Source organism: Coregonus lavaretus (genome assembly GCF_964263955.1).
Source record: "Coregonus lavaretus genome assembly, chromosome: 29".
NCBI lineage: Eukaryota > Metazoa > Chordata > Actinopteri > Salmoniformes > Salmonidae > Coregonus > Coregonus lavaretus.
The window spans coordinates 22291800-22308309 of NC_140016.1; the positions used below are offsets into that span (position 1 = coordinate 22291800).

The 16510-nt window shown below is 42.8% G+C and overlaps 1 protein-coding gene across 2 annotated transcripts in view; it reads left to right on the plus strand.

The window, feature by feature from the left end:
• LOC311105075 (disks large homolog 3-like) overlaps positions 1 to 16510 on the plus strand; it is a 138075-nt gene that overhangs the window by 100486 nt on the left and 21079 nt on the right. For both annotated transcript variants that reach the window (XM_084147069.1, XM_084147070.1), the window contains exon 11: positions 2965 to 3124. In XM_084147069.1, coding sequence (XP_084003195.1) covers positions 2965 to 3124 — 160 coding nt within the window. The remainder of the gene's footprint in view (positions 1 to 2964; positions 3125 to 16510) is intronic.

Below are 16510 nucleotides of genomic sequence, written 5' to 3' on the forward strand. Positions count from 1 at the left end.
TGTATCAAATACTTGTTCTCCCCACTGTATATGCTACCAGTCAAAAGTTTGGACACACCTACTCATTCAAGGGTTTTTCTTTATTTTTACTATTTTCTACATTGTAGAATAATAGTGAAGGCCTCAAAACCATGAAATAACACATATGGAATCATGTAGTAACCAAAAAAGTGTTAAACAAATCAAAATATATTTTATATTTGAGATTCTTCAAATAACCACCCTTTGCCTTGATGACAGCTTTGCACACTCTTGGCATTCTCTCAACCATCTTCACCTGGAATGCTTTTCCAACAGTCTTGATGGAGTTCCCACATATGCCGAGGACTTGTTGGCTGCTTTTCCTGCACTGTGGTCCGACTCATCCCAAACCATCTCAATTGGGTTGAGGTCGGGGGATTGTGGAGGCCAGGTCATCTGATGCAGCAACCATCACTCTCCTTCTTGGTAAAATAGCCCTTACACAGCCTGGAGGTGTGTTGGGTCATTGTCCTGTTGAAAAACAGGACAAACCAGATGGGATGGTGTATCGCTGCAGAATGCTGTGGTAGCCATGCTGGTTAAGTGTGCCTTGAATTCTAAATAAATCACAGACAGTGTCACCAGCAAAGCACCCCCACATCGTAACACCTCCTCCTCCATGCTTTACGGTGGGAACTACACATGCAGAGATCATCCGTTCACCCACACCGCGCCTCACAAAGACATAGCGGTCAATTTTGGACTCCAGACCAAAGGACAGATTTCCACCGGTCTAATGTCCATTCCTTGTGTTTCTTGGCCCAAGCAGGTCTCTTCTTCTTATTGGGGTCCTTTAGTAGTGGTTTCTTTGCAGCAATTCGACCATGAAGGCCTGATGCACACATTCCCCTCTGAACAGTTGATGTTGAGATGTGTTTGTGACTTGAACTCTGTGAAGCATTTATTTGGGCTGCAATTTCTGAGGCTGGTAACTCTAATGAACTTATCCTCTGCGGCAGAGGTAACTCTGAGTCTTCCATTCCTGTAGCGGTCCTCATGAGAGCCAGTTTCATCATAGCACTTGATGGTTTTTGCGACTGCACTTGAAGAAACTTTCAAAGTTCTTGAAATGTTCCGTATTGACTGATCTTCATGTCTTAAAGTAATAATGGACTGTCGTTTCTCTTTGCTTATTTGAGCTGTTCTTGCCATAATATGGACTTGGTCTTTTACCAAATAGGGCTATCTTCTGTATACCCCCCTACCTTGTCACAACACAACTGATTGGCTCAAACGCATTAAGAAGGAAAGAAATTCCACAAATTAACTTTTAAGAAGGCAAACCTGTTAATTGAAATGCATTCCAGGTGACTACCTCATGAAGCTGGTTGATAGAATGCCAAGAGTGTGCAAAGCTGTCATCAAGGCAAAGGGTGGCTACTTTGAAGAATCTCAAATATAAAATATATTTTGATTTGTTTAACACTTTTTTGGTTACTACATGATTCCATATGTGTTATTTCATGGTTTTGATGCCTTCACTATTATTCTACAATGTAGAAAATAGTAAAAATAAAGAAAAACCCTTGAATGAGTATGTGTGTCCAAACTTTTGACTGGTAGTGTATACATTTAAAATAATATACAGTATATATTTATAAAAAAAAGATATATGGGGGACTGTATATGTTGTTGTTTAGTACGTATGGTTGCCATGGTTTGAGCAAGGCCTTTATACTGACTTAAACCAGCTCTGACAGTATGATCTACAGCAGGGGTGTCAAACTCATTCCATTTTTAGGCCTAGTGTCTGCAGGTTTTTGGTTTTTCCTTTCAATTAAACTCAGACAACCAGGTGTGGGGAGTTCCTTACGAATTAGTGAATTTAATTCATCAATCAGGCACATGGAGGAGTGAAACCCGCAGACACTCGGCACTCCGTGAAATGAGTTTGACACTTGTGTTCTACAGTATAGTCATTTTTAGAGCCAAGGGTTATAAGTACTGTAGCCCTCCATGAGTTATAAGTACTTTAGCCCTCCATTGGTTATAAGTGCTGTAGCACCCCATGGCTTATAAGTACTGTAGCCCTGCATGGGTTATAAGTACTGTAGCCCTCCATGGTTTATAAGTACTGTAGCCACCCATGGTTTATAAGTACTGTAGCCACCCATGGTTTATAAGTACTGTAGCCCTCCATGGTTTATAAGTACTGTAGCCACCAATGGGTTATAAGTACTGTAGCCCCCCATGGTTTATAAGTACTGTAGCCCCCCATGGTTTATAAGTACTGTAGCCCCCCATGGTTTAGAAGTACTGTAGCCACCCATGGTTTATAAGTACTGTAGCCCTCCATGGGTTATAAGTACTGTAGCCACCAATGGGTTATAAGTACTGTAGCCCCCCATGGTTTATAAGTACTGTAGCCCCCCATGGTTTATAAGTACTGTAGCCCCCCATGGTTTATAAGTACTGTTTCTCCCCATGGGTTATAAGTACTGTAGCCACCAATGGGTTATAAGTACTGTAGCCCCCCATGGTTTATAAGTACTGTAGCCCCCCATGGTTTATAAGTACTGTAGCCCCCCATGGTTTATAAGTACTGTTTCTCCCCATGGGTTATAAGGACTGTAGCCCTCCATGGGTTATAAGTACTATAGCCCCCCATGACGGAATGTAAATCTGGGGACTTTCTCAACTTTAGCTACTCTAAACTACTGGTGTAGAACCTATTGTGGTCTCACAGTAGCCTGCACACATCCATTATATCTCAGGTATAGACAACACCCACACTGACTAATCTAATGTAGAGAGAATACTGTATTTTATGGGCCAAAGGTTTTATACCACATATAAACAGGCATCGTCACATGTATGATAGTTGTATGAGTGGATCCCTGCTGACAAGACTGCTCCCAGGCCTCCAGCGGCCTCCAGTGGACCACTGTTTTAATCATCCCTCCTTTCTATCTACTGGTCTGGCCCTCCCCGCCCTCCCTCCAGCCTTCCCCACCATGGTGGACAACCACGTCAGCCACAACTCAGGCATGGCCTACATGGGAGCTATGGAGCCCAAGCCCGTCTACAGCCAGCCCCCGCAGGTCACACCCTCCAGGTACTCCCCAGACCCCCGTCACATGCTGGGGGAGGAAGACTTCACCAGGTCAGTACCATTTTTGCATGTTTTCTTACTATCTCATTGTTGTACAGCACATTCATCTTTTTTACAGGATGATATAATGTAGAATTCACAAAAAAATGAATTATATTATGTTTTTACCATGTGAATGTAGGTTTTAAGGAGTATTTTTTACAATCTAAGCTTCGTCACCTTCTCATGACAAAATAGCACAGAGCCATCAGAGAGCGCAGTAAAAGGGGTTTTGTTGTGAACTTTAGAATATTCCTTCTTTGATCTTGGTGTGGTGACCGTTGCTTTACCTGGCATTCCCCGGTGTTGGTGTTGTGGCTTTCTTTGGTGATAAGTACAGTGCCTTCAGAAGGTATTCAGACCCCTTGACTTTTTCCAGATTTTGTTACGTTACATCCATATATATTTTTTTTTAATCAATTTTAGAATATCATCACTCTACACACAATACCCCATAATGGCAAATTGAAAAACAGTTTTTTTAGAAATGTTTGCAAATGTATTAAAAACAAAAAACAGATACCTTATTTACATTATTATTCAGACCCTTTGCTATGAGACTCGAAATTGAGCTCCGGTGCATCCTGTTTCCATTGAGCATCCTTGAGATGTTTCTACAACTTGATTGGAGTCCACCTGTGGTAAATTCAATTGATTGGACATGATTTGGAAAGGCACACACCTGTCTATATAAGGTCCCACAGCAAAAACCAAGCCATGAGGTTGAAGGAATTGTCCGTAGAGCTCTGAGACAGGATTGTGTCGAGGCACAGATCTGGGGAAGGGTACCAAAACATTTCTGCAGCATTGAAGGTCCCCAAGAACACAGTGGCCTCCATCATTCTTAAATGGAAGAAGTTTGGAACCACCAAGACTCTTCCTAGAGCTGGTTGCCTGGCCAAACTGAGCAATCGGGGGAGAAGGGCCTTGCTCAGGGAGGTGACCAAGAACCCGATGGTCACTCTGACAGAGCTCTAGAGTTCCTCTGTGGAGATGGGAGAACCTTCCAGAAGGACAACCATCTCTGCAGCACTCCACCAATTAGGCCTTTATGTTAGAGTGGCCAAACGGGAGCCACTCCTCAGTAAAAGGCACATGACAGCCCACTTGGAGTTTGCCAAAAGGCACTTAAAGACTCTCAGACCATGACAAACAAGATTCTCTGGTCTGATGAAACCAAGATTGAACTCTTTGGCCTGAATGCCAAGCGTCACGTCAGGTGGAAACCTGGCACCATCCCTACGGTGAAGCATGGTGGTGGCAGCATCATGCTGTGGGGATGTTTTTCAGCGGCAGGGACTGGGAAACTAGTCAGGATCGAGGCAAAGATGAACGGACCAAAGTACAGAGAGATCCTTGATGAAAACCTGCTCCAGAGCGCTCAGGACCTTAGACTGGGGCTATCAGCGGAGCCTTGTCTGGCAGCGAAACAGTTCATTCAGCCTCATTTACTGCATAAAAAAAAAACATAGCTGATATGGCTGACTTGCTTAAACAAATGTGGTTTCTACTGACAATTGAGATGTACAATCTATGGCATAAGGGGACGACGAGCGGATAAGAGGCAATCTGTAATTTCGATTAAGACATTAATGAGCAAGCTAGGACAGACGTAGTCAATATAACTATTTGTTCAGCACTTTTGAAATGTACAGCGACAGAATTCAGAACATGAGCCGTTCTTACAGTATTCTCCCTGTACACCGAGTCAGAACCGTAGGATAAATAAGGGGGCATATAAGCAGACAATGAAAGCTCTTACAATATTCGATGATGACATTTCTCTAAAACAGGCTATAGGCTACATGTGCACCACCAAGTCAGAACAGTAGGCGAAATTAAGAGGGGAAAATAGACCAAATTATTAGGGTGAGGCACATGGGCTACTAACATTTTACTACACAACATACACTTAGTATTACTTTCTTAGCTACAGTATACATATCTCCCTGGCATATTACATCATTTATGCAGCAGCATACAATACATTTTTGGACTCAACTTGTTATGCTGTGCTCACTTGAACAGGAAGGTGGCGCAGCGGTCCTTCGTGGGCAAATTTTGACATCAAATTCTGGCATTTTCTGGATTTATAGTGCTTTCAAGACATTTTTACATTTTTACATTTGAGTCATTTAGCAGATGCTCTTATCCAGAGCGACTTACAGTTAGTGAGTGCATACATTTTTCATACTGGGAACTCTGAAAAAAAAACAGGTAGAATCATGATGACGTCAGTGATCTTCAGGTCGTAGCTATAGAAAGAGGCCTGAGTTCCGGATTTACAATTCCGAGTTGGATGACCGTTCAAAGCGTATTTTCCCAGTCGGAGCTCATTTTTTCCCGAGTTCCCAGTTGCCTTGAACTCACTGAAGTAAAGTTTTCGCAGTTCCGAATTAATAGTTGTTTTGAGCGCGGCACAAATCATGCTTCATTGACAGCATGGCCAATGTTGAATGTTTATCATTTTAAACTTGGAAAAGAGACTCTTAATCCCAGATTTGCGACCACACAGCCACTCCACTGAATAACAGGCTAGTGATTGCTTTGAAATGCTTGCAGTTAGCCACTGATTCCTTCCAAACCACTCATAGTTGAATTTGCGATTTCCAACTTGTTATGTAATGTTTATGTCCAATGGCCGATGAGCACCGATACGTTTTATCTATAATTTCTCTTCATTATTTATCTTCATATGACAAGGATTAAAAAGGATTTGCCAGTAGATTGTCGACTTGATTCATGATGATGACTGCTAGCTAAGATTTTGAAAGTATGATGTTGACATGATCAGTCCAATCAAAGCTACTGTAGATATAATGTGATTTGACGTCATCTTATCTGTGGCCATTGACCTTAAGTCTTCTTGGATGGGCACTTCTAATGTAACTCAATGGCAGCACCCAATGGGCTTGAATTTTCGAGCTCTACCCTTAGACTTGGCAGGGATGTAGTGTCCCCATGAGTGAAAGAACACTGAGCCAATCACAGCGCAACTAGAGAACAATACCAACACCTACACTCCGTATTTTCCGCTGGATTCCCCACCACCACAGAAAGCGCTGAGCTAGGCTGAAACACCTGCATTTTGGAGCTGCCTTACTCAAGAAAGCAAAAAATAGACCATGTTTGTATGCGGCTTTATCAACTCAATATACAGTACCAGTCAAAAGTTTGGACACACATACTCATTCAAGGGTTTTTCTTTATTTTTACTATTTTCTACATTGTAGAATAATAGTGAAGACATCAAAACTATGAAATAACACATATGGAATCATGTAGTAACCAAAAAAGTGTTAAACAAATCAAAATATAGTTTATATTTTAGATTCTTCAAATAGCCACCCTTTGCCTTGATGACAGCTTTGCACACTCTTGGCATTCTCTCAACCAGCTTCACCTGGAATGCTTTTCCAACAGTCTTGAAGGAGTTCCCACATATGCTGAGCCCTTGTTGGCTGCTTTTCCTTCACTCTGCAGTCCAACTCATCCCAAACCATCTCAATTGGGTTGAGGTCAGGTGATTGTGGAGGCCAGGTCATCTGATCACTCTCCTTCTTGGTCAAATAGCCCTTACACATCCTGGAGGTGTGTTGGGTCATTGTCCTGTTGAAAAACAAATGATAGTCCCACTAAGCTCAAACCAGATGGGATGGCGTATTGCTGCAGAATGCTGTGGTAGCCATGCTGTTTGCAAACTGATATGTGACACGTATTAATGCCAAAATAACATGCAAAACAGGCAAGCAAAAAAAAAAGCTACAAATGTAGGGCTCAAAACAGGTGGGGCTCTGCTCATCACATAGTCTCTCATTCTGCCTTACGACCTCTTGGCCAAACACTGAAACAACATTCACAGAGCTTGATTTAAGAGGCGCAGCATCACCTTAATACCCCAAGCTATTGTGTGTGTGTGAGTGAGTGTGCGTGTTGATGTGTGTGGGTGCGTGTGCATGTGTGTAGTACGTGGCAATGACTGTATGGGCGTGTAGTTCTACAATGTTTGTGTGTAATAGTTTCTATGTATGTGCACGTACGTATGAGTATTGTCCTGTGTATTTGTCATGTGTATTGTAAGTGTGTTTGTGTGTTCTGTGTTTGTGTCCTTCTCAAGCCCCAGTCATTGTGATCTCTGTACTCCCCCACCAGGCCACCAGGCCTGAACCTATTTACAGTGTCATTCACAAACAACATGGGGACAGCGGGGTTCCCCATGGTCTCTACAGCAGTGTCCCCCTGGGTCTCTACAGTGGGGGGGCACCCCGGGACACAGGCTACTGTTTTGGCCAAGGCCCTGTCCCCTCCTCTGGCAGGTACTAACCCAGAGACATCGCTGCGTACGCTTAGCTGACCTTACTAACAAGCTACGGCCCTGCCTTGGAATGACAAAGAAATGACAGAAACTCCCCCTCAAGTCAAGTGTGAACGTGTTCCACTAATGTTCCTTTCATCCTCTCCATCCACTACATTTGTATTTTCCAGTTAACATATTAAAGGTTGTTTTCCCTACACACTCTCTCTCTCTCTCTCTCCCTCTCCCTCTCCCTCTGAATTCTCAGCTATGAAAAGCCAACTAACATTTACTCCTGAGGTGCTGACCTGTTGCACTCTCTACAACTACTGTGATTATTCTTTGACCCTGCTGGTCATCAATGAGTGTTTGAACATCTTAAAGAACGATCTGGCCTTAATGGCCATGTACTCTTATAATCTTTACCGAGCACAGTCAGAAGCGGACTGGTCACCCCTCAGAGCCTGGTTCCTCTCTAGGTTTCTTCCTAGGTTCCTGCCTTTCTAGGGAGTTTTTCCATGCCACCGTGCTTTTACATCTGCATTGCTTGCTCTTTGAGGTTTTAGGCTGGGTTTATGTATAAGCACTTTGTGACATCTGCTGATGTAAAAAGGTGTTATAAATACATTTGATTGATTGTTTTGTTTAGAGCGGAGACTTCCATTCTAACCTCCATTCAGTTATTGGAAATGTTCATAAATACCATTTCACATTAATTAAGATTGTAAATACTGTGTTAATAGTGTTAAATACCTTTAATCAGTCATCAAACTGATCATGTATATGAATTAGAAACAGTAACATCACTTCAGTCTGAACTGAGGCGAGGTCGAGGCAGAGTCGGCTAAGTGAGAGTTCAAGATGAGAGAGTCATACTTGCCCTTCACAGAGACACACGTCTCCACAGCAGTATGGCTGACAGGGCCACTCGCTCCCACATGCTGTTCAATTCCATCTGTCAGGAGCTGAGTTTAACCCAGGCCTGAGTCCCCAGCCAAGCCACTGTCATTGTCCTAGCTTCCCTACTGAAAACCTTTACAGTGGATATATGGATAGAATGTCTGTTAGTGTGTGTCTGTGTTGTTTATGAGTGTATTTTAAGTCATCTACCTATCTCTGTGTCTGTTTAGTTTATTTGTTTTTATGTGTTGTCATACACTGAGTGTACAAAACATTAAGGACACCTTCCTAATATTAAGTTGCACCCCACCCTTTTGCCCTAAGAAAAGCCTCAATTAATCGGGACATGGACTCTACAAGGTGTCGAAAGCGTTCCACAGGGATGCTGGCCCATGTTGTCTCCAATGCTTCCCACAGTTGTGTCAAGTTGGCTGGATGTCCTTTGGGTGGTGGACCATTCTTGATACACACAGGAAACTGTTGTGCGTGAATAACCCAGCAGCATTGCAGTTCGTGACACAAACGGTGTGCCTGGCACCTTCTACCATACCACGTTCAAAGGCACTTAAATATTTTGTCTTGCCCATTCACCCTCTGACTGGTATACATACACAATCCATATCTCAATTGTCTCAAGGCAAAAAAATCCTTCTTTAACCGGTCTCCTCCCATTCATCTACACTGATTTGAAGTGGATTTAACAAGTGACATCAATAAGGGATCATAGCTTTCACCTGGATTCACCTGGCCAGTCTATGTCATGGAAATAGACTGGGGGTCCCACGTGGCTCAGTTGCAGCGCCAGGGTTGTGGGTACGATTCCCATGGGGGACCAGTACGAAAAAGCATGAAAAATGTATGCACTCACTACTGTAAGTCACTCTGGGTAAGAGTGTCTGCTAAATGACTCAAATGTAAATGAAGGAGCAGGTGTCCTTAATGTTTTGTACACTCAGTGTCTATTCATGTTGCCTGTCCACTCTACAATGTCTGCACTTCCCTTATCAATCACAATGTCATCATGGAGGCCTTTATGTTGCTGGGTGCATGCCACTGTATTTATGATTGTGTAGAGTATGCGTGTCTAATCTATGTCAATGTGCATGGATGCCTGTGTGTGTGTACAGTACATGCCACCAGTACCTGTGTGTATGTGCCAGTGTGTGTTTATGCATATATGCTTGCATGCAGGTGTTTGTACCCTGGTATCCAGGTCTTGCTGTAGACAGACTGTAGGGGTAAAGCGAACAGACAGTATTGGGAGGAGGGGTAACTGGAGGCTGTCATCGCTCACACACACAGCTCTGCAGCACAGGAATGTTTTGCCTGCTGCTGTCCTTATGTAAATATAAACACTGGGCCGTGGTCTTAACCATAAACGTACTGGGAAGTGAGAGGCTGATCCGGCACGGGGCAGCAAATGAGGAGCGCCAGACACCGGACATTCCTGCAGCTGTCGTGATTCATCTGCACTCTGGGAAAACCAGGCCATGCACCCAGGTCCACCACTGGCACTACTAGCTCACTGGAATCATACGCAGAGATCTTAATATATCACTGGTTTCTATAGGCTAGGGCTCTCCAACCCTGTTCCTGGAGAGCTACCCTCCTGTAGGTTTTCACTACAACCCCAGGTGTAACTATCCTGATTCAGTTTACCAAACAGCTAATTATTAGAATCAGGTGTGCTAGATTAGGGTTGGAGTGAAAACCTACAGGACGGTAGCTCTCCAGGAACAGGGTTGGAGAGCCCTGCTACAGGCAATGTGAGCTTTATTAATCCAGGTTAATCTTGTTGAGATACAATATATTTTTTCAAATGAGACCTCATGACCAGCGCATGTGTTTGTGTCTCAGCTGACCATTACCGCCACCTGAACTGTGTAACTGGGCGCTATCAGAGTAAAGAATGCTATTGGCCAGGACTGTTTTCCCAGAGACTAGCTACTGTAAACACAGAGCCTGCAGCAGGTGAGCTAATCAGTAACTTGACGTTGTTCTTCATTCTGGAATCCGATCAACCTTTGACCTGGCAAGCTTTTAGAGAGGGTCACAGGGATTTATACACATTAGCAGCAGGGTCTTCAATGGCCACTGGAAACCATTCATAGCAGAGATAGGAGTGAGTCTGGACAGAGACAGCGGAAAGGTTAGAACAAAGTAATTGTTCAGTTGAACTCCAGAGTGAGTCTAAACTGTTAATCATTCATTGCGTCTGGTTTATTCTTAGGTGCTCAGAGAGGCTTGAAATATATTGAACCGTCTGTCGCCTTTTCCATGTCAAATTAGAACTGTGGTATTCAAAGTCGGGGTCGCGGCCCCACTACTGCAGTGGGGTTGCCATTAAATTTTTATATATATATATATATATATATATATATATATATATATATATATATATATATATATTTGGGAACAAAAAATTAAGAGTACAGATTGGGACAATATACAAACGTTTTTGAGAAAGATAGTTTTGAAAGATACAATGTTATTGAGTAAATGTATTTATAGTTTTTTTTGAACATTTTGATAAGAGATGAAAATGCTATTAATTTTGAATTATTTGAATAATTATTTTAAGGTTGTGTCATTAGATTTGGGGTGTGGTCGCAAGAAATACTGGCGGAAAAAATGGGGTCCCCGCTGAAGAAGTTTGAATACCACTGAATTAGAATGAAATAGTAGGTCTAAGAAGAGAGAGAGGCAGTAGCGGTACAATCCACTGGAGAATGTAAAGGGGAAAACTAAAAGAGGGACGAGAGAGCAGTCTTTCTTTCATCTGTATACGCCAGCCCTGCACGCTACGGGCTTGTGACCCTGCCAGAGAGAAAGAGAGGGAGCTAATGTTTTCCACTGAGACTTTGTCTCTCTGTGTTCATGGAAAATGGTGGTCCACAGTGTCCACTATTAATCAGCCAAGCAGAGCCAATTATTGGGCTGAGGAGAGGGAGACTGCCAGAGCAGAGCAGCAGAGCACTGGGGCAGCACGACCCGCTGAACCCCACAGCCCACATCTCCATTCAGAGCATTAGGACTGAGCTGCCTCAGCCAAAACACTGAGGGGAAGGGGGTGGCTGGGGCAGTGATATAGAGAGAGAGTGAGTGAGGCAAAGAGAGAGAGAGACAAAGAAAGAGAAGGAGAGAGAGACAGGGTGAACGGGAGAGAGAGGCCCATAGACAGTCATAGAGAGTAAAGGTTTTACAGCACCATAACTGTTTACATTCCTGGCGTGGATGAAAAGACGACGGGGGAGGTAGTCACATGATAGGGAGGGAGTGCTTGATCCCTGTGTTCGTAACCTTTGGGATTCACTGCCTAAGCCTTTTTTCTGTTATCAGGATTCCATACACACGTGTGCTGGCACACAAAACAAACGCACACCTTTAACTAGAGAGCACCAACACTCAAAGAACGTAAACACATCTCCTTGTCACTTCGGTTATTCACATTTTCTCCTCAGTTGTATCCTGCTGTTTTACTGAAAGACAACTTTGGGCCTCTGTTATTGCCGGGTCCTGACTGTCATCAGTTCTTTTAGGATGCGATGTCAGGGGTTTGAAAGTTAAGTTCACGACTTCCTCAGCTTGTTTATTCTATCACAGATTAGCAGGGAGTTGCTGGGAGACTGTCTGCCTAATCTCCAGAGGGCTGGGCTGATGGACAGGAATGCTGGTGTGCTGTTGCTGCGTCTGGGTGAGGGTTAAGTCTTGTCCTGTTGCTGATGATGAGCAGGAGAGTTTGACAGCCCAATGTGGAGCTGTTTCCCAATCACACAACAGCCCGAGATTCCGTCGGTACACAGCGAGACTCAACCAGAGCTCCTCTCACCAGTAAGGGAGCGATAGAGAGCGGTGTTAGGGGGATAGCTAACTTCTCCCTGGGGTTAGTGTAATAATGCCTGGGGTTAGTGTAATAATGCCTGGGGTTAGAGTAATAATGCCTGGAGTTAGAGTAATAATGCCTGGAGTTAGAGTAATAATGTCTGGAGTTAGAGTAATAATGCCTGTAGTTAGAGTAATAATGCCTGGGGTTAGTGTAATAATGCCTGGAGTTAGAGTAATAATGCCTGGAGTTAGAGTAATAATGCCTGGAGTTAGAGTAATAATGTCTGGGGTTAGAGTAATAATGCCTGGAGTTAGAGTAATAATGCCTGGGGTTAGAGTAATAATGCCTGGGGTTAGTGTAATAATGCCTGGAGTTAGAGTAATAATGCCTGGAGTTAGAGTAATAATGCCTGGAGTTAGAGTAATAATGCCTGGAGTTAGTGTAATAATGCCTGGAGTTAGTGTAATAATGCCTGGGGTTAGTGTAATAATGCCTGGGGTTAGTGTAATAATGTCTGGAGTTAGAGTAATAATGCCTGGAGTTAGAGTAATAATGCCTGGAGTTAGTGTAATAATGCCTGGGGTTAGTGTAATAATGCCTGGGGTTAGTGTAATAATGCCTGGAGTTAGAGTAATAATGCCTGGAGTTAGTGTAATAATGCCTGGAGTTAGAGTAATAATGCCTGGAGTTAGTGTAATAATGCCTGGAGTTAGAGTAATAATGCCTGGAGTTAGAGTAATAATGCCTGGAGTTAGAGTAATAATGCCTGGAGTTAGAGTAATAATGCCTGTAGTTAGAGTAATAATGCCTGGGGTTAGTGTAATAATGCCTGGAGTTAGAGTAATAATGCCTGGAGTTAGAGTAATAATGCCTGGAGTTAGAGTAATAATGTCTGGGGTTAGAGTAATAATGCCTGGAGTTAGAGTAATAATGCCTGGGGTTAGAGTAATAATGCCTGGGGTTAGTGTAATAATGCCTGGAGTTAGAGTAATAATGCCTGGAGTTAGAGTAATAATGCCTGGAGTTAGTGTAATAATGCCTGGAGTTAGTGTAATAATGCCTGGGGTTAGTGTAATAATGCCTGGGGTTAGTGTAATAATGCATGGAGTTAGAGTAATAATGCCTGGAGTTAGAGTAATAATGCCTGGAGTTAGTGTAATAATGCCTGGGGTTAGTGTAATAATGCCTGGGGTTAGTGTAATAATGCCTGGAGTTAGAGTAATAATGCCTGGAGTTAGTGTAATAATGCCTGGAGTTAGAGTAATAATGCCTGGAGTTAGTGTAATAATGCCTGGAGTTAGAGTAATAATGCCTGGAGTTAGAGTAATAATGCCTGGAGTTAGAGTAATAATGCCTGGAGTTAGAGTAATAATGCCTGGAGTTAGAGTAATAATGCCTGGGGTTAGTGTAATAATGCCTGGAGTTAGAGTAATAATGCCTGGAGTTAGAGTAATAATGCCTGGAGTTAGAGTAATAATGTCTGGGGTTAGAGTAATAATGCCTGGAGTTAGAGTAATAATGCCTGGGGTTAGAGTAATAATGCCTGGGGTTAGTGTAATAATGCCTGGAGTTAGAGTAATAATGCCTGGAGTTAGAGTAATAATGCCTGGAGTTAGAGTAATAATGCCTGGAGTTAGTGTAATAATGCCTGGAGTTAGTGTAATAATGCCTGGGGTTAGTGTAATAATGCCTGGGGTTAGTGTAATAATGCCTGGAGTTAGAGTAATAATGCCTGGAGTTAGAGTAATAATGCCTGGAGTTAGTGTAATAATGCCTGGGGTTAGTGTAATAATGCCTGGGGTTAGTGTAATAATGCCTGGAGTTAGAGTAATAATGCCTGGAGTTAGTGTAATAATGCCTGGAGTTAGAGTAATAATGCCTGGAGTTAGTGTAATAATGCCTGGAGTTAGAGTAATAATGCCTGGAGTTAGTGTAATAATGCCTGGGGTTAGTGTAATAATGCCTGGGGTTAGTGTAATAATGCCTGGAGTTAGAGTAATAATGCCTGGAGTTAGTGTAATAATGCCTGGGGTTAGAGTAATAATGCCTGGAGTTAGTGTAATAATGCCTGGAGTTAGTGTAATAATGCCTGGAGTTAGAGTAATAATGCCTGGAGTTAGTGTAATAATGCCTGGGGTTAGAGTAATAATGCCTGGAGTTAGTGTAATAATGCCTGGGGTTAGTGTAATAATGCCTGGGGTTAGTGTAATAATGCCTGGAGTTAGTGTAATAATGCCTGGGGTTAGAGTAATAATGCCTGGAGTTAGTGTAATAATGCCTGGAGTTAGTGTAATAATGCCTGGGGTTAGAGTAATAATGTGCCACAGTCAGTAGCCGCATTGTTCACGGTGAACATCTCCTTCTCCATGTCGTTTGTGAGAGCTCACCCCGAACAGCTGAGGAAGCAACTGTCAATCAGGCGCATACATAGGAACCTCAGGTAACCATGGTGATGCGGCTGTCTGTGTTGGAATGGGAGTACATAGAGCTCCTCTGGATGATCAAATACTGCCTGGTCCGCTTTGCGGGGTACAACGGTCCTCTTGTGTCGCTGCTTGCTGCTATTTTATGAAGTCTTTTAAGATCATATCTCATGTCTTCTATTTATGTTTGTTAGTGTTATGTCGTTTTTCAAAAAGGTATTCATCCTTTAGAAAGATAGAAAAGAGCCTCTGCTAAGCAGAATTGTACATGGATTACAGAAAGAGATTGAGTGTGTATGTGTGTGGTCAGTATGGGCTTAATGAATCTCTGTGACTCACCCTCCCATGTGGGAACAAACCTAATGCAGTCATTTGAAAAAGACTGCCTTATTCAGACCCAGACCTACTGCACTGCTACTATTGTTCATCAGGCTTTCATTGCCGAATAAGCTTTATTCATACAGTATGCTCTACAGTATGAACCTAAATGAATGGGCTCTCATTAGAGGAAATGCATTATATTTGGAGGGTATTGTAACCAGGGGTTGGAACCGGTTCAGGAAACAGAACTGAAAACCGAGGAACGGAAATGGAACCGGGAACGAAAGTGATCTCTAGTGTTCCGGAACAGAACCGTTCATTTCAAATCTTGAGAACCGGTTAATAATGTTATTTTTTGTTCCCAAAAATATTCCTAATGTCTAGTATATCATTCTGTAATTTGGTGAAGTTACAATGCTAGTAATAGCCTAACCATATTCCAATTCATATCATGTCATGATGTTCGGCGCTTCAAGCCAAGCCCCCTCCATGTCTGTCCCTCTCTCTCACTTTCTCCCCATCAGTGAAATTTCAGTCGCATCTCGCGCCTGCATTTATCTGACCAATCAAACAACTAGCTTACGCGTTCCATAGCAAGCTTTTCTATCTATACTAATGGGTCAAGTAAATTAATGAGCTATTTTGTAAAAATTATGTTGATTTCACAGGTAAAAAAATAACAAAAAGGAACTATATGAACCATTACTTTTTTTTGGTTTGAACCAGTTCAGAACTTTATTTTCTGGTTGGAACACTGGAATGGAACATAAAAAATAAGGGTTATGTTCAGAACGGAACGATTGGAAAATAATTTTGGATCCAACCCTCTTGTAACAATCCAGAATGTGCTGATATGGGTTTTAGATCAATATGAGGTATTTATGTATGTACCATACAATCATTGCTCTTCAGTCTAAGTACCTTTTATTCATGTTAATCAACCTTTGTGAAACCATTTAAAACGTACCATGCCTCTTCACATGTTTTACTGGAACAATCATAATGCTAGGAAAGTATATTGTATGCAGTCTTGGCTCCCATTGACGTAAAAAGAGTCTCTTCAGCAACTTAGAGCAAAGCCATTAGGGATTGAGTAGGAATTGTTCTTGTGGACCGCAGGCTGAGTACTGGGAGTGAAGACCACTAATGGGAACCATGCGGAGGGCTCTGCTGAGAGGGGCGACTGTGTGTGTAAGCTTCCAGAGCCTCTGCAGAGTGTGTCTTTGCCTTATAGTCTGAGGCATATTATCAGAAGGTTTTTGATGGTCCCTAGCAGTGGTTTGGCCTCTTCAGGATCCTCAGTCCGACACAGTCTGGAATTCAGCCTGCCTGTTGACTCACAGCAGCTAAAACTAAAACAGAGCTGCAGCAGGAGCAGTCATGCGTGGGGCTGCTCATTGTGGGTGTGTGTGTTTGTGTGCCCGCACACACACATGAGCGTGAAACGGAACAGCGCTTGAGGGGGCAAATAGTTCATGCAAAAGACAGCATGTCTTGGTGGGCCCAGTTGTGCCTTGAAACTCAAAGCATTGTTCGAGGTGAAGTCTGATCATAATCACCACATGTTCTTCCTACAGGCCTATTGTCAGTGTAGTTCAGCACGTGTGAGAGTGCCGTCTAAGTATTTAATTTCC